Source organism: Salvelinus fontinalis, chromosome 7 (genome assembly GCF_029448725.1).
Source record: "Salvelinus fontinalis isolate EN_2023a chromosome 7, ASM2944872v1, whole genome shotgun sequence".
Lineage (NCBI taxonomy): Eukaryota > Metazoa > Chordata > Actinopteri > Salmoniformes > Salmonidae > Salvelinus > Salvelinus fontinalis.
The window spans coordinates 25,344,597-25,371,769 of record NC_074671.1 but is presented as its reverse complement, the minus strand read 5'-3'; the positions used below and the strand labels follow the sequence as shown (position 1 = coordinate 25,371,769).

General features: G+C 39.9%; 3 protein-coding genes across 4 annotated transcripts; 1 reads left to right on the top strand and 2 right to left on the bottom strand.

Annotated features, from left to right (window-relative positions):
* Positions 1–567: 567 nt before the first annotated feature.
* LOC129859272 (patched domain-containing protein 3-like) lies at positions 568–10,415 on the bottom strand. Of its 2 annotated transcripts, XM_055928828.1 has the most exons (4): positions 9,323–10,301; positions 8,991–9,118; positions 8,607–8,752; positions 568–2,706 (listed from the first exon to the last, which is right to left on the bottom strand). In XM_055928828.1, exons 1-4 carry the CDS (start codon positions 10,010–10,012, stop codon positions 956–958), a joined length of 2,715 nt encoding a protein of 904 aa, XP_055784803.1. In that variant the 5' UTR covers positions 10,013–10,301; the 3' UTR covers positions 568–955. The 2 variants fall into 2 exon arrangements, with proteins under 2 accessions (XP_055784803.1, XP_055784805.1); XM_055928830.1 differs by lacking the exon at positions 8,991–9,118 and having other exon boundaries at positions 10,254–10,415.
* Positions 10,416–10,952: 537 nt separating this feature from the next.
* On the bottom strand, positions 10,953–15,609 carry LOC129859273 (patched domain-containing protein 3-like). Its single transcript, XM_055928831.1, has 4 exons — positions 13,553–15,609; positions 13,183–13,316; positions 12,895–13,040; positions 10,953–12,616 (listed from the first exon to the last, which is right to left on the bottom strand). Exons 1-4 carry the CDS (start codon positions 14,258–14,260, stop codon positions 11,094–11,096), a joined length of 2,511 nt encoding a protein of 836 aa, XP_055784806.1. The 5' UTR covers positions 14,261–15,609; the 3' UTR covers positions 10,953–11,093.
* A 1,514-nt stretch (positions 15,610–17,123) lies between these two features.
* LOC129860052 (probable polyketide synthase 1) lies at positions 17,124–26,241 on the top strand. Its single transcript, XM_055930395.1, has 6 exons — positions 17,124–17,181; positions 18,754–18,907; positions 19,150–19,310; positions 19,412–19,618; positions 20,077–20,258; positions 20,662–26,241. Exons 1-6 carry the CDS (start codon positions 17,124–17,126, stop codon positions 26,239–26,241), a joined length of 6,342 nt encoding a protein of 2,113 aa, XP_055786370.1.
* Positions 26,242–27,173: the final 932 nt, after the last annotated feature.

Sequence of the window (27,173 nt, the reverse complement as noted above, 5' to 3'; positions counted from 1 at the left end):
AAATACTCAAGTCAAGACGAATAAACGTCCCACACCATTGGTTGTCTGTAAATTCATCAATATGCCTTACCCCCAAATGAACGGAAAAGATAAGCACAGACTAAAAACAGGAAATTGTAAGTTACTAACATTTTCATTCATGTTGTATTGAAAGATACAGATGGCCTTGGGAATGGCATCATTTTAACAACACTTTTGCAGATGTCTGAAAACATCTGATAGACTTTGATTTTGGAGTGAACTGTCTTGATCCGCTGTGGTATGCTGACTAACTTGTGAGACTGGATCAAAATACAACCGTATATCATCATGTACCTACTTGATTAACAAAACTTTTGGTTATAAAACAAAAATGTTGTCCTCACTACACATTTTAAAGAAAGTGTGGAAGGATCTACCTTAAAATAAGGCCTAATAGTTAATACTTTTATTTAAAATGTATGAAATTATTCTGCATTTGCATCTAATGTATAGGCCATATGGTGTGGATATTGGCAACAATCTGTCACTGAGAAGACTTTAGTCATTCTTGCTACCTAAATCTATCATCAAAAAGTCTACCTGGAATTCCTTCATTTCTTTATTAAAAACACAACTGAAACATCTTTATCCGATTTCACAATTATGAACAAATGAACATTTCATTTTATGTTACAGTACTTTACATGAAACAAAATTAATGACAGAATCAGTGATAAGGCGGATGTGGCAATTGACATTTGATTTGAACTACTGTACTGGCCCCATCAGCATAGAGCTGAATGAAATAAAACAAAGGTAAAACATGAATGTGTGTTCATTTACACTTGACCATAATAGGTTATTCCCTCTTGTAAACGTTATTTGTACTGTTTTTAACCCATTTGTTCTACCTTTAATATGTAATTAATTCCATACAAACAAAAAAACAGGTACAGTGGAAATGCCTTGTAAATCTGGCCTCAAGACAACAGTTTTAGGGGCAGTCTTCAATGTTTTCGTAAGCACTATTAGATTTCCCGTTGACACTATGTGAATAATAATGTGAGCTTTGGTTAGAACTGATTGACCTTACATTTGAATTAGCTGCTACAGCCCTTAATTCACGCATATTCTTCATGTTGAAATCACCTGTGGTTTGGGTGACACACATCTGACCACTTTGAGACAAGGTGTTAGACCTACCATCATCTTTTTTATCACTGACTTTGCCTCCGCAGATTCCAAAGAAGGTCAGAAACACTGGGATAAACACTATACCATGGACCGCCCCAAACAAAATGACCAAGAACATGATCTTAAAGAAGGTTCTGAAGATGTAGCTCTCAGCAGCAGACAGCACCACCACTCCTAAAATAGTAGACACAGCTCCCTGTATGATGGGATACCCCAAGTGATAGACAGCATCTACAGCCTTCTTATTAGCGGTGACCTCTTTGCTAGAGACAAAAGCATAGGAAATGTGAGCAGAAAAATCCACTGAGAAACCAATGCAGATGACAAGATTGATCATGGATACAGAGTCTAGATTGACATCCCATAATGCCATGAAACCAGCAACACCCACTATGACAGAGGCAATGGCAAAGGTCACCCACAGAGAACATATGGGGTTGGGGATCAACATGAGGGAGATCACCAGCATGGCAAGAGTGGCAACTACAATGTTTTGGATGGTATTACTAACAATGACTGCATACTGGTCAAAGTATATGAAAGCAGGGTGGTAAACAACCAACTTTTCTGAACAACCATTAGCTGTCTCTCGAAGCTTATTCAACATGTTCTTTTCATCAACGGCTGTACTGACGTTGATTGTCTGAATAAACATACGCGAGGCAATTATGACTTTGTTTGAAATATTCACATCTTGTGTGAAATCTGATCGTTGTAAAAACGCAGGTAAACTATCCATGAAAATGGTTTCGTTATTTGGATTTATAACTTTCACATATTCATTAAGCCAAGAAAGAGTCATATTTTTTGCAACCAATGATCGACCATCCAACGTTAGACTCTCAAAGCGTTCAAGACAATTATCAAGACGCTTTCGAGCAGTTTTGTCCCAATATTGAAACGTACTGTCAGTCACAACAACCATAACATTTGGACCATACTCTGAAAAGTATTGGTCCTCATTATCGTAATAGCTACCCACATATGAGCTATCAGCTGCTAGGTTTTTAAGGTCTATGCCTTCTTGGATTTGGAAGCAACCATAGATACTTGAGCCCAAATATCCAGCATAGAGCAGGATCACAAACACCTTGGTCCAAGTCTTTGTTAGAAATGGCCCATAGTACATCTTAAAGAAGTTGTTAATTGGCATAACTTCCTCTTTTCCCGTTTCATGATCATATGCCCCTCCTACACAGCAGAGGTTGTACTTTTTAGAGTTCTCCTCTGGTTCTGGAACCTTCATGCATGTCAGCCAGTGTCTGTTGCCTTTTTCACGACTCCCATTCAATGCCAGAAATGCACCAAAGAAGGTAATATTGTACAAGTAACAGAACAGGACAGCTGTGCCAGTATACATACAAAAGGATTGTACAGAACCAAATGGAGTTAACAGACCAATATAGAAGGCCAGGGCATCAGTTAGTGTTGTGATGGTGATAGAGACAGCTGCCTCTTTGTATGTAGCTGCCATACGGTCCTCTACGTTGTCATGAACTTGAGTCTGCTGCCAGCAGGAAATCATGATGAACATGTCGTCAACACCAATTCCTGTGGAGAAAATACACTCTCTTATAAAATGTCAAACCTAGTTTATACCGGTGTTCATTTATGTGATCACATCAGAGTACAGGTAAATTGGGAGGTGCCGGAACAGAAAGTGAGGTACCGGAATGCATAAATATTTATTTATTGTATAATAAAGCATTGCATGCATATCATTGCGTTTTCGTAAAGAGCAGTAGAGTAGAGGCGCTTACAGAAATTGCACATATGGGGAACATTTTTTGCCTATAAAGTCCGGGGAAAGAATTAGCCTTTATTAAATGGATTTCATCCAATTCTTAATAATTTTACATGACTGGAGACTTTAGCAGAATATTTGTAATGCCAAACAAAGGATGGAAATGACAGGCTACGTTGATACTGACAAACTGAGATCAGTAAAAACAACCTCATCTTGAATAATATAGTCCTGAAAAAGCTTTCCAGTTTCACTGACTCACTCACACAATGATGTGCAGCTCACTCACCAGCGAGGGCCGATGCGCTCGTGCCGAAAACCTATCCTACTGGGCACACACTGGTTGAATCAACGTTGTTTCAACGCAATTCGCCAACGTATTGTGACATGGAATCAACGTGTAAAATACGTGGGATTTGAAAAAAGTCATCAACCAGTACTGTTTCATCTCATTTCAACCAGCGTTGTAAACATTGAAATTAGGGTAAAACTTCAATACATTGATTTAACCTGACTAACAGGTTGTTACATCAATTCAGTTGCCACATAATCATCAGAATAACTATGTACACTACCATTCAAAAGTTTGAGGTCACAAATTTCCTTATTTTTGAAAGAAAAGCAAAAAAAAAAAATCCATTAAAATAACATCAAATTGATCAGAAATACAGTGTAGACACTGTTAATGTTGTAAAGGACTATTGTAGCTGGAAACGGTTGATTTTTAATGGAATATCTAAATAGGCATACAGAGGCCCATTATCAGCAACCATCCCTCCTGTGTTCCAATGGCACGTTGTGTTAGCTAATCCAAGTTCATCATTTTAAAAGGCTAATTGATCTTTAGAAAACCCTTATGCAATCATGTTAGCACAGCTAAAAACTGTTGTGTTGATTAAAGAAGCAAAACTGGCCTTCTTTAGACTAGTTGAGTATCTGGAGCATCAGCATTTCGGGGCGGCAGGTAGCCTAGTGGTTAGAGCGCTGGGACAGTAACCGAAAGGTTGTTGGATTGATTCCCTGAGCTGACAAGGTAAACATATGTTGTTCTGCCCCTGAACAAGGCAGTAAACCCACTGTTCCCCGGTAAATAAGAATTTGTTCTTAACTGACTTGCCTAGTTAAACAACATTTATGGGTTCAATTACAGGCTACAAATAACCAGAAACAAATACTTTCTTCTGAAACGCGTAAGTATATTCTTGTTCTGAGAAAGGAAGGCTATTCCATGCGAGAAATTACCAAGAAACTGAAGATCTTGTACAATGCTGTGTACTACTTCCTTCACAGGACAGCGCCAACTGGCTCTAACCAGATTAGAAAGAGGAGTGGGAGGCCCCGGTGCATAACTGAGCAAGAGGACAAGTACATTAGAGTGTCTAGTTTGTGAAACAGATGCCTCACAAGTCCTCAACTGGCAGCTTCATTAAATAGTACCCGCAAAACACCAGTCTCAAAGCCAACAGTGAAGAGGCGACTCCGGGATGCTGGTCTTCTAGGCAGAGTTGCAAAGAAAAAGCCATATCTCAAACTGGCCAATAAAAATAAAAGATGAAGATGGGCAAAAGAACACAGACACTGGACAGAGGAAGATTGGAAAAAAGTGTTATGGACAGACTAATCCAAGTTTGAGGTGTTCGGATCACAAAGAAGAACATTCGTGAGATGCAGAAAAAATGAAAAGATGCTGGAGTGCTTGACGCCATCTGTCAAGCATGGTGGAGGCAATGTGATGGTCTTGGGTGCTTTGGTGGTGGTAAAGTGGGAGGGTAAAAGAGATCTTGAAGAAGGAAGGCTGTCACTCCATTTTGCAACGCCATCCCATACCCTGTGGACGGCGCATAATTGGAGCCAATTTCCTCCTACAACAGGACAATCACCCAAAGCACAGCTTCAAACTATGCTTGAACTATTAAGGGAAGAAGCAGTCAGCTGGTATTCTATCTACAATGGAGTGGCCAGCACAGTCACCGGATCTCAACCCTATTGAGCTGATGTGGGAGCAGCTTGACCGTATGATACGTAAGAAGTGCCCATCGAGCCAATCCAACTTGTGGGAGGTGCTTCAGGAAGCATGGGGTGAAATCTCTTCAGATTACCTCAACAAATTGACAACTAGAATGCCAAAGGTCTGCAGGCTGTAATTGCTGCAAATGAAGGATTCTTTGATGAAAGCAAAGTTTGAAGGACACAATTATTATTTAAATAAAAAATCATTATTTCTAGGGAGAAATTTACCATGTGAATTTGTTAAAGAAATGGAATGCATATGATGTAGTCTACTCTTTACTCTTTATTTATCAGCACGCTCGACCTGACGAATGGTTATTGACAGCTGCCCTTAACTCCCTAGGCTAGGGAGAAAACTGCTTTCACCACCCCTGACGGGCTCTTACACTACAGGAAGCTGCCCTTTGGGTTGCACGGCCCCGGCCACCTTCCAGAGGTTGATGGACCGGGTTCTCCGTCCCCATCGCGAGTACGCGGCGGCCTGCCTCGATGATATTGTAATCCATGGGAGCGAGCGGGAGACCCATCTAAACCAGGTGAACGTTGTATTGCAGGCCTTACTGCCAACCCAAGGAAATGTCGGCTCGGCCTACGGGAGGCTGAGTACCTGGGGTACACGATCGGGAGGGGAAGTGTAAAACCCCAGGTGAAGAAAGTGGAGGTGATTCGGGACTGGCCCCGCCCCCTCAACAAAGAAGCAGATCCGCACGTTTGTGGGGTTGACTAGTTACTACAGGAGATTTATCCCCCACTTGCTTCTCTAGCCAGCCCTCTGACAGATCTGACCAGGTGACGTCTGCCCACCCAGGTGACGTGGACTGAGGATACGGAGAAAGCCTTCCAGGACCTAAAGGGAGCACTGTGTTCTGGACCCATGCTGGTGACCCCGGACTTCTCCAAACCACTGGTGGTACAGACCGATCCGTCCGAAATAGGGTTGGGTGTCGTCCTATCACAGCTACAAGAAGGTGAGGAACACCCAGTCGTATACATTAGCCGGAAGCTGTTGCTACGGGAACAAAGATATTCCACTGTGGAGAAAGAATGTCTAGCAATCAAGTAGGCACTGGAGATGTTGAAATATTACTTACTGGGATGGCATCCCACTTATGTTGAAATTGAGTTGAAAATTACGCAAACTTTAAAAATCGTTTTCATCCTATATTAAATAGTGAAAGTCTAAACATTCCTTGCACTTTCTTCAATTTGCTGTCTTAAAATTCTAGCGATCTTACAAATCTAGAGATCCTATAGAACATAAAATATATATTTTTAAAGAAAATTGATTGCATATGTCTTCACACCCCCAGAGTTAATACATTTACGTCATTTAGCAGACGCTCTTATCCAGAGTGACTTACAAATTGGAAAGTTCATACATATTCATCCTGGTCCCCCCGTGGGAATTGAACCCTGGTCCCCCCATGGGAATTGAACCCACAACCCTGGCGTTGCAAGCGCCATGCTCTACCAACTGAGCCACACGGGACCACAGGTAATACTCGGTGGAAGCACGAAGGGCAGCCATTACAGCTGTGAATCATTTTCCATAAAATTCTACCAACCTTGCACAACTCTTAGGGAAACAGATATTCATTGTTTTTGTCATAATTGATCAAGCTCAGTAAATCCGGAGTGAGGATGGGTTTTTGTAGGCTACATTGACATATGATTTGCTCAAAGGACACCGTCATTAAAATAGTAAAGCTTTATTGAATATTTGGAAGTTTAGAAGTAGTTACTATTAGCCCTATAAATAAGGTCCCAAATTCAAGATATTAATAACAATACACTTTTACCTTTTGAATATTTAATATGTTATTAATAATATACAGTACACTATCCAAACAGAAGATACATCTCTTTTAAATGTTGATATTTGGTTGCGTTCACAATTCAATATCCAGTTTTTCAGATTAATGATTGATATGTTGGATTCACGTCTCCATCTCAACCCAAAATGTGATTTTATTTGGTCCTATTCTTCAACTTGGATTATTGGTTGGGATGGAGATGTGAATATGTATATTCTTATAATATGTATATAATTCAATGTGAAATCAACCAGCCATCCTTCATATACAAGACAATATCCAAAGATAAAAATCTTGTCAGCTCAGGGAACCTTTTGGTTAATGGCCCAACGCTCTAACCGCTAAGCTACCTGCCGCACTTAAATGTACCCGTAGGAGTCAATGTTCAGGCAGAAATCATTGGATTGTGGCTTCACGTTTCATTTCAATATACCTCATTATTTAGGTTGATAGCATGACATTGAAACAATGACGTTTATTCAAATAAAATGTGTCTAATCAAATCTAAAATTCTATATAATTTCAACCATCTTGAATATAGAATGAAAAAGATTTTTGTGGAATTTTCAATGTTTACAACGCTGGTTGAAATGAGATGAAAACAGTATTGGTTGATGACTTTTTTCAAATCCAATGTATTTTCCATGTTAACTCCACGTCACGATATGTAGACAAATTCTGTTAAAACAATGTTGATTCAACCACTGTGTGCCCAGTGGGATCTTCCTCTTGTTTTACTTTGTACCTAGGCTACTGTTTGCTCAATAAGCCTATTTGGAAGTTGCTAAAATATTTTAGTAGCCTACAGACAGATTAGTGTCTTCTCTTTTCAACAGGAGCCATTTGCTTTCCAACATGTGTTTTCCTGCAATTGTATTTGAAATATTGCGAAAGGCCTGTTTCGGCTGTATGCTGTTCACTGACAGATTTGCCGCGCGTTCCTGACTGTAGGCTATGCCTTGTAATTGAGCTACACACAATTCACAGCTAGGTTATTTTTTTAAAAGAAGCTATTGCTCCTCTATGGCTAAATTATAGGCCTATTAGTAGTATTCTGTAGTTTTACTCTGTAGTATTACTAATATTACTACTATTGTTACATTTATTGGTATTATTATTATTACTACTATTAATTCTACTAGTATTATAGTATTAGTAGTATTATGATTTATTACATTTCTTCCTGAACAGACAGCAGTAATTCTAAAACTTCGAAAACAAATGTATTTTAATTTATCAGGGGTGCTGTAGCACTTCCAGCACACTTCCTGCGGCTATGATTCTATAAGGAAATAAACGATGAAGTGCTACACTGGAGAGATAAATGTTGCAGACTCATGTCTATCAGAGCAGAGAGGGAGAGCAATCATAGAAAGTTAATCTCATTCTAGTTCTGTGAGAGACACAGGCACGCTTCTCTCTCTCAACACAGCAAGGACTATGCGTTGGTCTCAATTTAACATAGGCTAGCTACGATGTTGCGCCAACCATAAGCCCGGGCCGATGTTATGATAGATGATTTGTGCCACAGATGGTTTGTTTACGTTTCTACCATTGTGGCTATATGGAGTAGGCTTACAGCTCTGTCTAGTGGCCGCGTCATTGACAACTGTAGCATTCTAGCGAAACCTAACCCCGTTTCCTAACCTTAACCTCATTATCCTAACCTGCTACGTTAATTCACCTAACTTGCTGTGTTAGTTCTCCTAACCTACCATGTTAATTCACCTAACCTGCCATGTTAATTATCCTTACCTGCTACGTTAGGTTTCCTAACCTGCTATGTAAACAAACCATCTTTGGTGACAAATCCTTAGTATCACCACACCGGCTCAAATTAAGGACTGGGTTTATTGTATAACAATGAGAGTTTGTAAGCTTACCCAGAATCAGGAATGGAGCTGTTGCCACAGTCATGGCGAAGGGCATCCCACAGTACAGCAACAACCCAAAACTGGACAGCACTGCCATACCAGCTGAGAGGACACCAAAGGTTGCCACCCACACCTTGTTCCTCACACAGTCCAACCTAGGGAAGAAAAACACAACATTCGTCCCTGTAGGTAAATGCTGATAGGTAGACCTAGTGCTCTCTGATATGCCTTAAAATCACTAATGCAGTCACATTATGGATTAGCCTGATTTGGGACCCAAATCTAGCTTCAGATAGACCTAATGAACACTGTTATCATGATTTTCAATTGAGGTGTCCTATGTTGACTGATCCTTTTTGAATGGTATTGAAATGGAAAAGTTACAAAACATACCTCAAACAAGATATGATAGAAAAATTGATGGCCAGGGCATATGTCAATGAGAAGAGAGGAATGATTGAGTCAGAGCTCTTCTCAAACTCTTCCTCCCTTGATATGGATGTAAAGTAAGATATTGTCATCTGCAAAGACAAATATGAATATACAAATATCAGATATCCAGTTAACATATTAGTAAAACAACTCAAGATATTCAAATAATCAAATCATCATGACACTACATGGTTTATATGGAGCTTAATGTGGAGTGTGATCAATTCTGCAGGTCACTTGGTGAGAAAACACCCATCATACACAAATTGACCATTTTTAAAATTTGTACTCACGCCTTCTTCTTTTTTCATCTTGGAAGCAGTCTCTATAAACTTCTTTAGCCACATGGTATTTCTAGTTTGGTTGTCTTCTTTTAAGAAGTAAAATAGTCTAATTGCCTCTGCACTTTCAATTTCAAATCCACTTTTCAGTTTCACACCACCAATTTCAGATGCAATGAAAATTGTGCCATTATATGGGTAGTTAATCGTTGTTGTGGTAACATCATTAGGAGTTTTTACAATATCAAAGATTGAATTTGACACACACTCACCACCTTTCTTAACACATAGATCTCTAAAAGTGAATGCACCAATTGTCATGCTTGATACAATTCTGTCCATTTCAAATATGTTTGTAAAAGCAGTAGATGTGAGGATATTTTTTCCAGACTTCACAATTATGAGAGATGCAAAGGTCCCTTCAGTATAGAGTCGCAAACGAGAGAAGTGACTATCACTCTGTGGAAAGTACTGTTTGACTACTTGTCGTTCATGTTTGGCCGGTCCATTAATAGGAGTAAACATCTCTTCAATGCCATTTGCTTCTCTGTCCGCAAGGAAGTAAAATCCTCCGCCAAGTGCCGCAGAAATGAACATGGGAAGAATCAAAAACCACCAGGGGTGTCTACCAACAAAGCCCCCAAGTATTTCAAATCCCCTAGCTATAGGCTTTTCAACGCAGTCTGTTTTGCACCTAGCCATTTTCTATTCTCTTTTTCAAGTCGTACTATGAGAAAAAAAACTTGGCTTGAAATATATCTGTATCTCTGTTGACATCACAGCCATAAACTATACTTCATCTGAACATAGCAACATGATAACGTTCCTCTGAAGAGCTCTAATCAGCAATAGATCAGACAGCATTGGATGTGATCCTTTAACAACCACGATGACTGCGTCAGGGCAATTCATATGGTTACATATTAACAAATAAGGTGGTTACCTATCCAGTTTACTTATTGTAGCTATGGAAGGTACTTCTCTGGTTTCCTTATAATAGTCCATCCATTAGTCAAGTGATTAGAGCGTTGGGCCAGTAACCGAAAGGTTAATCCCCGAGACGACAAGGTAAAATTCTGTCGTTCCCACTGTTCCCCCGGCGCCGAAGACGTGGATGTCGATTAAGGCAGCCCCCCTCACCTCTCTGATACAGAGGGGTTGGGTTAAATGCGGAAGACACATTTCAGTTGAAGGCATTCAGTTGTACAACTGACTAGGTATCCCCCCCAAAGTATTCTGAAGATGAAGGAAGTAAACTGATTGCCATGCAATGATTGATTGTTAAGTTGATGAACACTGACGCACAGGTTCATTTGAAAAGTTTATGAAGAGTGGGTTTCTCTAGAATAGGTGAACAGATAAATAGATGACATCATAAGTTTAGTATGCAAATTCTGCACTGTTACTAACCATAATAATAATTCCCATTATTGATGTGGTCGTAATGACAACCGAGAGCATCTGCTGTTTGAATAAATATATACCAGACAATATATAATTTAAGATCATTTTATTCGCTTTTTAAAACACAATTACAACAAAGGTAAATATAAGCACACTGTAGTAACAATCAACACAGCATTTACATGACAAACTATTTTAAAAAGTATTCAATAAAAACAAAAATATGACTCATAAAAATACATATTTTGATACCATTAAAGCAAAGTATGACATAATCACAAGATTAGAAGTAAGCTAAAAAGTCAGATCATTAAAACAATTTAACTACTATTCTACCAACCCTTTCAACCATGATTAGTGTGTTGTGTGTGAATCTTGGTCAATTAAAATTGCATATCCCAAAGAAGGTCAGAAACACAGGGATGAAAACGATGCCATGAAGTACCCCAAACAAAATGACCAAGAACATGATCTTAAAGAAGGTTCTGAAGATGTAGCTCTCAGCAGCAGACAGCACCACCACTCCTAAAATAGTAGACACAGCTCCCTGTATGATGGGATACCCCAAGTGATAGACAGCATCTACAGCCTTCTTATTAGCGGTGACCTCTTTGCTTGAGACAAAAGCATAGGAAATGTGAGCAGAAAAATCCACTGAGAAACCAATGCAGATGACAAGATTGATCATGGATACAGAGTCTAGATTGACATCCCATAATGCCATGAAACCAGCAACACCCACTATGACAGAGACAATGGCAAAGGTCACCCACAGAGAACATATGGGGTTGGGGATCAACATGAGGGAGATCACCAGCATGGCAAGAGTGGCAACTACAATGTTTTGGATGGTATTACTAACAATGACTGCATACTGGTCAAAGTATATGAAAGCAGGGTGGTAAACAACCAACTTTTCTGAACAACCATTAGCTGTCTCTCGAAGCTTATTCAACATGTTCTTTTCATCAACGGCTGTACTGACGTTGATTGTCTGAATAAACATACGCGAGGCAATTATGACTTTGTTTGAAATATTCACATCTTGTGTGAAATCTGATCGTTGTAAAAACGCAGGTAAACTATCCATGAAAATGGTTTCGTTATTTGGATTTATAACTTTCACATATTCATTAAGCCAAGAAAGAGTCATATTCTTTGCAACCAATGATCGACCATCCAACGTTAGACTCTCAAAACGTTCAAGACAAGTATCCAGACGCTTTCGAGCAGTTTTGTCCCAATATTGAAACTTACTGTCAGTCACAACAACCATAACATTTGGACCATACTCTGAAAAGTATTGGTCCTCATTATCGTAATAGCTACCCACATATGAGCTATCAGCTGCTAGGTTTTTAAGGTCTATGCCTTCTTGGATTTGGAAGCAACCATAGATACTTGAGCCCAAATATCCAGCATAGAGCAGGATCACAAACACCTTGGTCCAAGTCTTTGTTAGAAATGGCCCATAGTACATCTTAAAGAAGTTGTTAATTGGCATAACTTCCTCTTTTCCTGTTTCCTGGTCATATGCCCCTCCTACACAACAGATATTGTACTTTTCAGGACTATCCTCTGGTTCTGGAACCTTCATGCATGTCAGCCAGTGTCTGTTGCCCTTTTCACGACTCCCATTCAATGCCAGAAATGCACCAAAGAAGGTAATATTGTACAAGTAACAGAACAGGACAGCTGTGCCAGTATACATACAAAAGGATTGTACAGAACGAAAGGGAGTTAACAGACCAATATAGAAGGCCACGGCATCAGTTAGTGTTGTGATGGTGATAGAGACAGCTGCCTCTTTGTATGTAGCTGCCATACGGTCCTCTACGTTGTCATGAACTTGAGTCTGCTGCCAGCAGGAAATCATGATGAACATGTCGTCAACACCAATTCCTGCGATCAACAGAGTATATTGAACATCAGTAGATCATAGATCATTAGAGGGAATTACCACTGTTACAAATATCACCAAACTTCATTAGTTACAATGTTACTACATGTTAATACAATGTTGTTAATACAGTTATTACTGTGTAGTTACATAGGTATAAGGGCAACATAAGTGTTACCGTCTACGTAGTCTTGTGACTGACAAAAACATTAAAATCATGTGAGATTTGGTTGTGGGTTGTTAAGATTACTATTGAAAGGTTTCTGATAATAAACCTGACCCAGTATTAAGAAAGGAGCAGTTGCCACAGTCATGGCAAAGGGCATTCCACTGAGCAGCAACAACCCGAAACTGGACAGCACAGCTAGGCCTGCAGATAGAGCACCAAAGATGGCCACCCACACCTTGTTCCTCACACAGTCCAACCTGTAGATGAAAATATTCTTACTTCGTACGGAACATCACACGTAGCAATTATAAATAGTAAGTTAAATTAGTGTTTTAACATGGTGCACACATTTGCTGATTTTGATTCATTTAAAAGATGACACATAAGACATCAAATTACCTCAAGCAAGATACAATTGAAAAACTTATGGCCAGGAAGTATGTGACGGAGAAGAGAGGAATCACAGATTTGGAGTTTTCCTTAAACTCCTCCTCTCTAGAATTAGATGTGAAGTATGAAACTTGAATCTGCCGCTATAAAAACAAATGTAAGAACTGTGGGACCAAGTGAAAACTGTAGAGGGTTACATTTAGGAACAGATTATTTTACAAAACATGGATTTTTATATTTCAGTGAATATGAGCACTCTAATTATATATGGCTCAAATAAGTAAAGCCACTTATGTGGATATGGACAAAAGTATTTGACCAAACCTGGCAGTACGCCCAGACAGTTCTGAATCTGTAAAATATAATAAACTGTACTTACCTTATTCAATTCATCTGACAAGTTGGAAAACACTTGAGTAAACCCATGTAGCCAATCATCATTTTCTGCCTTGTTGTTTTCTCTGAGAAAGTAGAAGAGTCGAACAGCCTTTGCACTAACGATGATACTTGAATTCAAAACTACTCCACCAAGTTCTGTCCCCAAAAAGATTGTGTTTGACGTTGAATTATGATAAGGAAAGGTCAAGTTTGCCTTCTTAATTGCACTAGCTGTGCCATTAATGATATCTAACATGTCATTTGAAAAGCACCTGTTACTTTTCATGGCACAAAGTTTTTCATAAGTTTTTCCTTTTTGGTCTACCATCCCTCTAACTGTTCCATCTAAATATATGATCTCCTCAAATGCCTTCTCATTCAAGATATCGGATGACTTTGAAACAGCGATGAAAGACCCATAGCTCCCCTCGGTATACAGCCGCAAACGAGAGAACTCTGAATCATTCTGGGGAAAATGTTCTTTGACAAAATGTCTCTCCTGTTTTGCAGGCCCGTCCTTTGGAGTAAACTGGTCCTCTATCCCATGCGCCTCTCTCTCTTCAAGGAAATAAAATCCTGCCCCAAGCCCCGCAGAGATGAACAAAGGGACAAGTAGAAACCACCATGGATTTCTCCCAACAAAACCTCCAAGTTTATGAAACCAATTTGACACTGATTTTTCAATGCAGTCTGTGTGACACGAAGGCATGGTCACCGGTTAAGATTTAAAGAAGTTATTATCAAAATGTATTATTTTGTATGTATAGTCGAGAAAAAGATCTGTAAGGACCTTGCAATGATCACAGGTGCTTCAAATGGAACCCCTCACTAACTGGCAGCTATTTTGTGAGCTGCAACCTTAAAATACACATTCAAAAAGAGGAACTTGTCATCATGGGAACATGTTCTAACTGTAAAGAGCACCTGTGAAAATGACCAGGCCAATTATTAACTATTAAACCTGATGTGTTACTGCTTTATATCATTTGCTGTCATCTTCCATGAACTAGGCCTATAGTCTATGGCTATGTGAGCATTGAAAATAAGCTTTATTGGTGCATGTCCCCAGTTGAAAAAGTAGGATGTGGTATTCTACAGTACATACTAATGTGATCATGGATTCTTACGAACAGATAATACCCATTTTCTGATGATCAGCATGAAACTTCTTATCACGGGAAGTTGTGTCTTGTTTGTTTTAAACCTGTAAAGTTTACGACCATAGTTGAATGCACTGCTCTTCTGATGCATTATATTAAAGCAGTAAAACTCTAATTAGCTGCCATGTAAGTCAGGTACTGGCAGATTGTCACCCTATCACCTCGCCTTGAGTTTTCCATGTCCTCAGCAAATGTCTCTCTCCTCAGTACAAAATAGTACCACCCATATTATCACCAACACTACTAATGGTTCGTGGAGAATGGAATGATCAGCTAATTAGTAATGACTCATTCGATCATTACAGTGACAGTTCTGGTTTTCTATAATTTTGACAAACTGTTTCAGTCTTTTTGGTTCTTGACTACACCCCAAATATTTTACTTTCTAAACGTAATTAACATATTCTATATCAGGAAAAGGAAAAATGGATCTCAGATAAGCTCTTTTGAACAAATGTGGCTGGATAATCTGTCACGCCCTGGCCATAGAGAGGCTTTTATTCTCTATTTTGGTTAGGCCAGGGTGTGACTAGGGTGGGCATTCTAGTTTCTTTATTTCTATGTTTTCTATTTCTTTGTGTTTGGCCGGGTGTGGTTCTCAATCAGAGGCAGCTGTCTATCGTTGTCTCTGATTGGGAATCATACTTAGGCAGCCTTTCCCACCTGTGTTTTGTGGGTAGTTGTTTTCTGTATAGTTTAGTATCCTTACAGAACTGTTCGTTTTCATCTTTGTTATTTTTGTTCTCGTGTTCTGATTTAATAAAATATCATGAACACGTACAACGCTGCGTTTGGTCCAGTCATTTCCAGGAAGAGGTTCGTGACATAATCCGTTTTTCAAACAAACGTAATTGTCATTTTACACTACCGTTCAAAAGTTTGGGGTCACTTAGAAATTTCCTTGTTTTTTAAAGAAAAGCTATTTTTTTTGTCCATTAAAATAACATCAAATTGATTAGAAATACAGTGTAGACATTGTTAATGTTGTAAATGACGATTGTAGCTGGAAACGGCAGATTTTTTTAATGGAATATCTACATAGGCGTACAGAGGCCCATTATCAGCAACCATCACTCCTGTGTTCCAATGGCACATTGTGTTAGCTAAGTTTATAAATTTAAAAGGCTAATAAATCATTAGAAACCCTTTGCAATTATGTTAGCACAGCTGAAAACTGTTGTGCTAATTAAATAAGCAATAAAACTGGCCTTCTTTAGACTAGTTGAGTATCTGGAACATCAGCATTTGTGGGTTGGATTACAGGCTCAAAATGGCCAAAAACAAAGACCTTTCTTCTGAAACTCATCAGTCTATTCTTGTTCTGAGAAATGAAGGCTATTCCATGCGAGAAATTGCCAAGAAACTGAAGATCTCGTACAATGCTGTGTACTACTCCTTTCACAGAACAGCGCAAATTGGCGCTAACCAGAATAGAAAGAGGAGTGGGAGGCCCTGGTGCACATCTGAGCAATTGGACAAGTACATTCGAGTGTCTAGTTTGAGAAACAGACGCCTCACAAGTCCTCAACTGGCAGCTTCATTAAATAGTACCCGCAAAACACCAGTCTCAAAGCCAACAGTGAAGAGGCGACTCCGGGATGCTGGCCTTCTAGGCAGAGTTGCAAAGAAAAAGCCATATCTCAAACTGGCCAATAAAAATAAAAGATTAAGATGGGCAAAAGAACACAGACACTGGACAGAGGAACTCTGCCTAGAAGGCCAGCATCCTGGAGTCGCCTCTTCACTGTTGACATTGAGACTGGTGTTTTGTGGATATAATTTAATGAAGCTGCCAGTATATATTCCATAAATGTATATATTCCATAAATGTACATATTCCATAAAATAATCTGCTGTTTCCAGCTACAATAGTCATTTACAACATTAGCAATGTCTACACTGTATTTCTGATCAATTTGATGATATTTTAATGGCCTTTTCTTTCCAAAACAAGGACATTTGTAAGTGACCCCAAATCTTTGAACTGTAGTGTACATTTAAGTAATTTTTAGCAGACGCTCTTACAGAGTGTACTATTGTGAACGATGAGATGACTATCCAGGAAAGGTTATGATTAATAAGGAACTGTATCTGAAAAGGGAAAACCTGTGTGATAAAATCTGGATAATGTGATAAATTTACCAAGGAACTGTTTGACAAAATGAATAACTCATTCCCCCCTGGCTTTCATTTAGAGCAGTGATTGCACTTCGGTATTTCTGTGGAACTGAATCAGCATTTCCTTAGAGGGCTGCTATCAGTCCTTACGGATATAAAGACAATACAGGTGAGACAACGAGCCAAAGGAACAGGAGGCAAATCGAGCACCTTCTATCTGAGCTGAGTTTATACTTGAAGTTTAGAAACAAGTGCATGCATTTCAGTGTCCAGCTGGTGTGACAGACAGCCAGGATGGAGGAGGAAGAGAGAGCCATTGCAGTGGTTGGCATTGGATGCAGCTTCCCTGGAGGTTTGACAGTTAACCTTTTTTGTGATGAAGCTAGTTTGTGATGAAGCTAATTTCAGTTTATATTTTCAATCACTTTAAAGCTAGAATCTGCAGTTGAAACAATAACAAAGCGGTTACCCTGCTTCTGTATTGGTGAAAAGCTGTGGGATGTGCCTGGAGAAATGCAACCACTCTCAAATTCCTAGACAGAGCTATGGATGCAAGGACTGACCATGATATCAAAAATAATAGTTTTAACCATGTTTTAAAGCTATACAAGGGTTAATATACATTTACGTTGTTTACAAACATTGGAGTAAAACTAGCTTATAATTTGGGTTCTGATGGGGTACGACAGTTGAGCTAAGGTTATGAGGTATTTATAAGTAATATTCTTCAAGAATCAATGGGTATACAGTCAGGTCGAAAATGATTGGCACTCTTGATAGATGAGCAAAAAAGCTATATTGCATTCTTAAACATTTTAGAACATATTTTTTATAATAATGCAATTCCTCAAAGAAACATATATATATATATATATATATATATATTTTTTTTTTTTAAAGATAAGCGTCATAATTATTGGCACCCCTGTTTTTAATACCTTTCACCTTGCGAGGGTAACGGCATTGAGCCTTTTTCTAAAATGTTTTATGAGATTAGAGAACACATTTTAGACCATTCCTCCATACAGAATCTTTCGAGATCCTTGATATCCTTTTTATGCGCTTATTGATGGCCCTCTTCAATTCAAACCATAGGTTTTCAAAGGGTTTCAAGTCCAGAGACTGAGATGGCCATTGAAAGATTTTGATTTTGTGGTCAATAAACATTTCTTTGTGGATTTTGATGAATGCTTGGGATTATTGTCTTGCTGGAAGATCCATTTGCGGTCAAGTGGTCCACTTGATCTAAGATCCCTCCCAACGTGTTCTCCAATCAAGAAGTTTTCACTTCTTATAGCACCAACCCACTGGGCACAGACGTCTAGTTTTGGTTTACAGTTGGTTGTCAACTAAAGTTGATTTTAACATGAAATCAACAAAACATTTTACCATGTCATTGAATTTAGATAAAAATTTGGTGGGAAAAAATACACAATTTCCTTAAATGAATGATTTTTTTCAAATCCAATCAGTTTTCCACATTGATTCAATGTCATCACATCGTAGATTCAAACAGTTTTATCCCTATGGGATATGAAGCTGCTTAATTTAGGTTGATTAATGAAATAGTTACAATGCCAGCAATGAAAACACCAGACTACAGAGATTACAACTATTACGAAACATCAGTTAACTTGGGTATTGATACATGCAATAACATGAATGTAGAAATGTTTATCTATGACCTAAAGCTAATTTTAATAAAAAAACTTTAACATCTGTAGCTATAATTTGTTATGTTTTATTTATAGACAAGCTTTTGATGAAATTTGATTCAAAAACGATATACATTGTTATGAAAAACATTTTGTTAAAAAAAAAATAAATATATATATATATATATATATATATATATATATGTATAGGTTTGTTAAAACAATTTCAATGTATTTCCCATTCTGATACAACACATATTCAATTCCAGGTGAGGGGCTTGACAATTTCTGGAAGGTTCTTCTGGAAGGAAAGAACTGTGCATTGCCAATCCCTAACGAGAGGTTTAACAGTACTTACTGGTATGATGCTGACAACAGCAAACCTGGAAAGACTCACACTAGCAAAGCTGCTCTCATAGACGGGTTAGTATGAAGTTTCCCTGACCCTCAACATTTTTTTTGTTGCACTGCTACGGTTACTCATAATTTAATAATGTACTGCAAATAATCAAAGATGCTATACTACGGTATATTGTAGAATTATATTCCTGGTAATGTGTAGTTGACCAACAAATGCTCTTGTCCCTGAATTCCCAGCTTCTGATTGCTTTTGTTGTATTGAATATTTTCCACTCTGGTTTACTGTTTAATGTTTTTATTCTTAGCTTTAACGAACTAGACCTGAGGTTTTTTGGTGTCACCGATGCTGAGGCCGACTACATGGACCCTCAGCAGAAACTCTTGCTGCACTGCACCTATAGGGCACTAGAGAATGCTGGGATGCCAATGGAGAAAGCTAGCGGAACTAGGACTGGAGTATACCTAGGTAATATAACTTTTTTTTCTTTACAGATAAGTGTGAGGTTGTGATTTGTGATACCATGATTGATATTAATATCACGTTCAATTCTCTATGAAACTCTGTAGGACTAATGAACAGAGACTATGATCTCACAACCGCCCAGTACAATCCAGGCTTGACTAACCATTGGAGTGGCACTGGTAAAGCCATGAGTATTGCAGCCAACCGGATATCCTACACCTTCAACCTCACTGGTCCATCAGTTGCCATAGACAGCGCCTGCTCATCATCTCTTGTGGCTCTGCACTTTGCTTGTCAAGCCATAAGACAAGGTACAACTCTTATCAAATTGTGCGTAAGATAATTGCTTTACTATCATTAATAATTATGGGCCCCTGAGTGCAAGAGACGTCACTACAGTCCTTGGTTTCGAATCCAGGCTGAATCCGGCAGTGATTGGGAGTTCCATAAGCAGCACACAATTGGCCCAGTGTTGGCCGGGGTAGGCCGTCATTGTAAATAAGAATTTGTTCCTATCTGACTTGCCTAGTTAAATTATATATATATATATATATTTTTTTATAGATTACTAGATTATTTTATATAGCTTCTTTTAATATGTAACCTAGATTTCATGCACACTACCCCTGTTACCTACCAATTGTGACCAGAGAGAAATTTCCAAAACAATAAAGCAAAAGTTAGAATCATATGTTTGACTATTAGCTCAGTTTCAGCGACATGAAAAAGTGGCACCTGCAATTATATAAAAATGTGTTTGTCCTACCAGGTGACTGTGAAATGGCTCTCTGTGGCGGTGTCAGCTGTATCATAGAGCCACAAGTCTTTGTCGCTCTCAGCAAGGCAAAGATGATTTCACCTGAAGGCACCAGCAAACCTTTCTCCAGCAGAGCAGATGGCTATGGCAGAGGAGAGGGTTGTGGGATTATTCTGCTGAAGCCACTGAAACAAGTGAGTTCTTACAATTTATTTAGTTTTCACTCTTTGCAGTACAGTTCAAACATATTCAAACTGGCCAAACATTTAGCACAGTTGGCTATACAATGTGTCTGGGAGTATTTGATGCATTGACTGAACTCTCAAACTTTAACTTTGTCAAAACTTCTAGAATACGACTAACATATTACATATACTGTATTTACCATCCCTTGTCACCAATTTGACTTAGACTGCAATAGACAAGCTCTTGTTTCTAATTTTATGACTTTACTTGACAGTTTATTTGCAGATCTGCATATACTGTACAATTTGACGCACCAAGAGCCATTTAGGGTGGAGCCCAATAGTTCCATGCAGTAAAAAGTTGGCACAGACACTGGTCTATCAAACATGTTGAATTTCAAATCTTTTACAGGCCTTGAAAGACTGTGACCATGTATGGGGCATCATAAGCAAAACTGCTGTAAACCAAGATGGCCACACTGTCACTCCAATCACCAAGCCATCCATGGTCCAGCAAGAGGAGCTGCTCCGCAGAATCTACTCACAGTCTGACCTGTCAACTGTCCAGTACATAGAGGCTCATGGGACTGGAACTCCAGTGGGGGATCCCATAGAAGCAGGCAGCATCTCCAAAGTCATTGCCAAAGCCAGACCTCCAGGTTCCGAGACACTCCGCATCGGCTCTGTGAAAGGCAACATTGGACACACAGAATCTGCAGCTGGAGTGGCAGGGCTAATCAAGGTACTACTAATGATGAAGCATGAAATCATTGTCCCTTCACTGTTCTACTCTGAGGACAGTGCCAGTATAGACGCTAAAGCCTTAAACATAAAAGTTCCCACTAAAGCAGAAAAGTGGGGAAATGTAGGCTCGGTCGAACGGATTGCAGGGATCAATAATTTTGGTTTTGGAGGCACAAATGCCCACACAATTGTCAAACAGTACAACAACTCTCACACCCAAACAGCCGGGGTTGATAGATCTTATGAGTATTTTATCCTTTCAGCAGCCTCAGAAAAATCCCTTACCATGATGGTACAGGACACAGCTGAACAGATAAGTTCAGACAAAACAGTGGAACTCCAGGGTCTGTCATATACATCAGCCTGTAGAAGAAGCCACATGAAACATAAATACAGGAAGGCATTCACAACATCCTCTCTGGTTGATCTGAGAAACCAGCTGAAATCTGCTTTGAACAAAAAGATTGCCCCATCCAAACTGGATCCAAAGTTAGTGTATGTTTTCTGTGGGAATGGTGTCGCCTACCAAGGCATGTGCAAGCAGCTCCTGAAACAGGAACCAGTGTTCAGAGAAAAGATCAAGGAGGTTGAGGCGCTTTTTCAAATGTACCAAAGAATGTCCATCACAGAGAGACTGGAAAGTGCATCAATTGATGACGACTTTTCAAAACCAGAAGTTGTCCAGCCCCTACTCTTTGCCATTCAGGTTGGCATTGCCAGTCTCTTCAAGCACTGGGGCATCAAACCAGATGCAATTCTTGGCCACTCTGTTGGAGAGGTTGCTGCTGCCCACTGCTCTGGTCTCTTGTCCCTTGAGGATGCAGTGAAGGTGATCTATTTCCGCAGTACTCTGCAGAGTAAGGTCACAGGAGGGAAAATGCTTGTGGTCAGTAACATGGCTGTGTCAGAGGTCTTGAACCTCCTTCCCCCCTACTTAAATAAGGTTTGCCTGGCTGCTGCCAACAGCCCACAGTCCTGCACACTTGCAGGTGATGCTGATGCTATAGACAGTCTCCATCAAAAGCTAAGCAGTTCAGTCAAGAGTAAGAATCTATTCCTCCATGTTCTAGACGTCCCTGCTGCATACCACAGCCAGATGATGGATCCCATCCTCTCTCAAATAGAGGACAGTATTGGCTCTTTACATGTGAATCATGTTGAGACAGAATTGTTCTCCACAGTGACAGGGAAGGAGGTAGAGCAGCCAGACTTCAGCACAGGCAAATACTGGGCCAGGAACATTCGAGAGCCTGTTGCATTTGAACAGGCAGTGAGATCAGCAACCAAAGACAAGAAGAATGTGGTCTTTGTAGAGATAGGCCCTAGAAGGGCTCTACAAAGGAACATCCAGGAGACTCTGGGAAATGAGACACAAGTGCTCACGTCAGTGCAGCAAGATAAAGACCATGAGACAATGCTGGACACTGTGTCCAAACTGTTTGAGTTGGGGGTTCAGGTAGATTGGGACAAGTTCTACAGAGGTTGTGAGACATCCCCAACACCTACCCCAAGGTATCAGTTCGATTGTGTGAAGAAAGATGTCATCTTTGAGGCAGCACAGAAAGGTACATCGGGCAGTCATCCTGTGTTAACTCAGACAGGCAATGATGGAAAAACCTTCAGTTGTGATCTGGCCTCAGCCTCAGTGGCTTACCTGCAAGACCATAGAAACAATGATGTTGCCATTGTCCCTGGTGCCCTCTACGCTGAGTTGGGCTTGGCTGCCTTCATGGCCAGTTCCAAATCAAAGGTTCCACTCAACATGCTGCAACTCAGTGTCCGTTTTCAGAGTCCATTTCTCATTGCACCAAATTCTCCTGAGATGAGTGTCAAACTGGATCACTTTGAAAACGAGACAACGTTTAAGATACAATCTCCTACAGCAACGTATGCATCAGGCAGCATATCATGCAAGCAAGGGAGGTTGGCTGAGGAACAGTACATCTCTCTAGACTCAGTTTACAAGCGATGCACATCAACTATGAGTACTGATTACTTTTATGATTACTTAAGTAAGAGAGGGTTTCAGTATGGTTCTGTTTTCAGAAACAGGGGAGATGTGCACTATGGTGCAGACTTGATGGAAGCCATCTCTGTTGTAACTGTCCCTGAAGAACTACTGCCTCAGTTGCATGATTTCTGCATTCACCCTGTAGTGCTAGACTACTTGCTGCAACTGACTCCAATCACAATAGTGAATGCATTCATGGCAAGGCCTGGCTTCCCTGCAGAAATAGGCAGTTTGACTGTTCACGAACCCCTGCAGCCTGAAATGGTTCTTTATTTGAGAGCCGCAAATGTTGCAGCCGACCATTTCGAAGTATCTGGCTGTTTCACCGACAAAGCAGGTCGGGTCTTGGTTGAACTGAAACATGTCATAGTCAAGTATCTTGGGAGCCAATCTAATGTTGTTGAAGAGTACTTCTTCCACAATGACTTCAGTGTTGTGTCTGATGACTACAAGCCCTTTAATAAACCCAAGGCATTAGTTTTTGCTGACCAGATGGGTGTATCTGAAGCCATGCAAAAACATTTGAGCTCACAGTCGCAATACATCTCTTTCACACATGCCAATGATCTCTTGAGCCGTGGATTCAAAGCGCTGTTGTCAAAATTCAAAATCTCAGATTTGAAAAGCTTTGCAGAAATCTTGTTTGTGTGGAGCAATGACAATGTTACCTCCCACAAAACAGAGGCGATCCTGGAGAACATGGTAAACTGCTGTGAGATGTTCCGACAAATAGTCCTGGAACTGAAGGCTATGAAATTTCCAAATTCCATCAGAGCAATAACCTACCGGTCAGCAGAGAACACAGTGGACTGCATCAGCGCAGGCTTTGTCCTGTCAGGCATGACTAGATCATGTGCTGCAGAAATGGCAGATCTTTCCTTCCAGCTGATTGACATCAGCTCTGTCTCCACAGAGGACATCAGAGCTCTGTCTCAGGTTCTTGACTCATTCCCCTGCAGCAAATACCCAGAATTGGTGGTGAAAGATGGACAGATTCGAAAACCTTACATAGTGCACACTCCCACTGAAGGCAGTGACAACTCACAGGAAAATGTCCACTCTTTGAAGTCTGAGGAGTTCATCCTTCAGACTGCTAACCCATACAGAATGACAAGCTTGTCTGCCATTCCCTGTGATGTTGAGCATAAGAACATTGAGGAGAATTCAGTTGAGATTCAGCTTAGTAAGATTTGTGTTCATTCTTCTGACTACTTTCCTGTCAGTGTCTCTGACATGAACTATGGCCCGACAATGTACTGGAACAAACACACATCTCAGAACCACCAGCTTTTCGCTCTAGACTTCAGTGGCACTGTCACAGCTGTAGGGAAAGATGTGAGCAAACTGAAAGTGGGGGAGCATGTAGTTTCATGTTATCCGACAGCTGCATCTTCTAAGATTGTGATTCCTGAAGCAGCGTGCTACAAGACAAAGAGGCTCACATTTCTGAAGGAGGCACCCTGTGTGTCCTACTTTGTACTTGCATGGGAAGTCTTGCATCGTGCATTACCCAAAGTCAAACAACAGAGGTTGGGCATCATCTCATCCGTTCCTGACTCAGGTTTGACAAAGGTCTTAGCCCAAACTGCAAACAAATCAGGATGGAATAACATTATTCTGCCACAGTTTAGTGATCAGCTTCAAAATGTGAACAAGCTTGATGCATTTGTCCTTTTGCCTCCATTTGACAAATCTCAGTTTGAAAAAGCATGCAATGTTTCCGGTGTGAGACACATTGTTGCTGTATGTGAAAATGAGTGGCAATCCTCCATCTCACAAAATGGCTTCAGATGTGGAAATGACAATGTTCGCATTCAGACTGTTCAAATGTCGAGCGCATTGGAAAGGGGATCTATCAGAGCAGAGAAGTCTCACATTTACCGTTGGCTCAAATCAATGCATTTGGACAAGAAGTCTTTAGATTTCGAAACCACCATCTTTCAGAGAGTGTCATCCGGTAGCATTGACTTCCTGCCTGTTGAAGAGTCTGAATCATACTTCAGCTCAAAATCCCTGCCTTTTGTGGCACTGGGTAAAGATGATTCCAAAGGCACACTGTCCAACATTAAGTTGTTGCCTAAACCAAACCAGCTTTTCCAGAAAAACTCTGTGTACATTGTCACAGGTGGTCTAACTGGACTAGGGTTTGAAACAGTGAAGTTCATTGCACAGCGAGGAGGAGGTTATATTGTCATTCTTTCCAGAAGCAGTCCCTCGACCGACTTACAGCAGGAGATAAGCAACATTAAGAGTCAGTCTGGCGCCACAGTTGTCAGCTTGCAATGTGATGTTTCAATCTCTGCACAAGTAGTGAATACCATTATTGCGATTAAGGAACGTTTCCCCTCTTGTCCAATCAGAGGGGTCTTCCACAGCGCCGTCGTCCTGCATGATGGGCTGATTGAAACTCTTGACAAATCTCTCTATGAGAAAGTCCTGAAGCCCAAAGTGAATGGAGCTCTGAATCTGCATCACGCCACAAAACTCTGCAAGTTAGATTACTTTGTGTGTTACTCCTCCATCTCTGCCTTTATTGGCAATGCAGCACAAACAAACTATTGTGCAGCCAACTCCTTCTTGGACACATTCTGTCAGTACAGGCGAAACATTGGACTTGCAGGACAGTCCATAAGCTGGGGAGCTTTGAACCTTGGTCTCTTGCTGGACAAAGACCATTTCCAAAGATTTCTGGCAGCAAAGGGGATGATGGTCATGGGGGTAGCAGAAATCCATGAGAGCCTTGAACAATGCCTTCTGCTGAACAGACCACAACAGGTTGTCTGCAAGTTCAGTTTCAAAAACCTGATGCGTCATGTTCTTGCTCATAATGCCTCCCTAAACATACGTTTAGGCGCATTGGTGGATGAGGGGATAACAAAAGAAAAAGGGGAAGTTGCAGGATATGACCAAACTACCGTGTCCATGTCACCAAGTGAATACGTCAAGTCGGTGCTCAGGGAAACGCTTGGTGTTGAGAATGATGAGCTGAATGACGATTCTTCTCTCACCGCATTAGGCATAGACTCAATGCTAGCCATGACTTTGCAGAATCTTCTCTTTCAAGACAGGGGTGTGAATGTTCCCCTGGTTAAATTACTGGACCCCAACAGCACACTGTCTACTCTGGTAGCAATGCTGAAAGAGGGTGCAAACCAGGAATCGGAGCTTGGTGATGACCTTGCTTTGGATCTGATGGAAAAGAATGAGGAAGAAAGTTACATGTCTACTGTACTTTAGAGATCAATCAAAGTTGATTATTCAATCAAATTTGAATTATTTAAAGCCCCCATGCAGTCTTTATGATGACATTTTTTTGAATCACTGTATGTCTAATATATCACTGTGTGTGTTTATTTCATGACAATAACTCCAAACATATATTTTTTTAATCATTGATTTCCCTGAGCCTCCTTTTGCCATTGAAATGCTCAGTCAGATTGTGTAGACGTGTTGATACAAATTTAAATATATTTACATTCACAGCCCTGATTGACAGATAGGATCATCTAGACTGGTTACCCCTTCAAAGTAGGAGAATACATATGCAAATAAAATATGACTGGTCATTGGTAGGAATAATCAGATCAGATTGTGATGTCATGCTATGGGCCAAAAACGTCATCCCACCTGAACAGGCTGAACTTCAAGGTGGTCCCCCCCCCAAAAAAAATCTCTTAACTAAAAGGGCATTATCATAATTTTCACAATTTCAGAGTGTTATTTCGACCTCTTAGTGTGAAGAAATATATACATTTTTGCCTGCATTGCCCAGTCGGCGCTCTTTCATTGCATTTAGTTTACCTTGATGTTTAGCCATACAGAAGGCTAACCTTAGAATTGTTCATATTATTTGAATGATTAAATATCAATACTGCATACATTGTTACTTGAATAAAAATGATTTATGGAAAACTAGTGCAATATAATATGGAATATTTACAGAGAAGACAGTGTCCAAAATACTTTTGCGAAACAAAAATACTATATCAGGCTGAATTAATTTCACTCTTTTTCTTTCATGGTAAAACGTTGACAACCTTTCAAATATATATTTAATTTTTTTACAAAATACATATGTATTATCCTGACATAATCAACTTTTGTTATGTTTTGATTATAGTTTAATTTGCCATTTTTCTTTCAACCTTTCTGAGTATCATAGTCAATGT

Coding starts and splice junctions, on each gene's coding strand:
- LOC129859272 (XM_055928828.1), bottom strand. CDS start 10,012: ATGGCTAGGTGCAAAACAGACTGCGTTGAAAAGCCTATAGCTAGGGGA. Junction 9,119..9,322: donor AGATGAAAAAAGAAGAAGGC/GTGAGTACAAAT, acceptor TTGTCTTTGCAG/ATGACAATATCTTACTTTAC. Junction 8,753..8,990: donor TCTATCATATCTTGTTTGAG/GTATGTTTTGTA, acceptor TTTCTTCCCTAG/GTTGGACTGTGTGAGGAACA.
- LOC129859273 (XM_055928831.1), bottom strand. CDS start 14,260: ATGCCTTCGTGTCACACAGACTGCATTGAAAAATCAGTGTCAAATTGG. Junction 13,041..13,182: donor TCAATTGTATCTTGCTTGAG/GTAATTTGATGT, acceptor TTTCATCTACAG/GTTGGACTGTGTGAGGAACA. Junction 12,617..12,894: donor TGCTCCTTTCTTAATACTGG/GTCAGGTTTATT, acceptor TGTTGATCGCAG/GAATTGGTGTTGACGACATG.
- LOC129860052 (XM_055930395.1), top strand. CDS start 17,124: ATGGAGGAGGAAGAGAGAGCCATTGCAGTGGTTGGCATTGGATGCAGC. Junction 18,908..19,149: donor AAAGCTGCTCTCATAGACGG/GTTAGTATGAAG, acceptor TTTTATTCTTAG/CTTTAACGAACTAGACCTGA. Junction 20,259..20,661: donor TGCTGAAGCCACTGAAACAA/GTGAGTTCTTAC, acceptor AATCTTTTACAG/GCCTTGAAAGACTGTGACCA.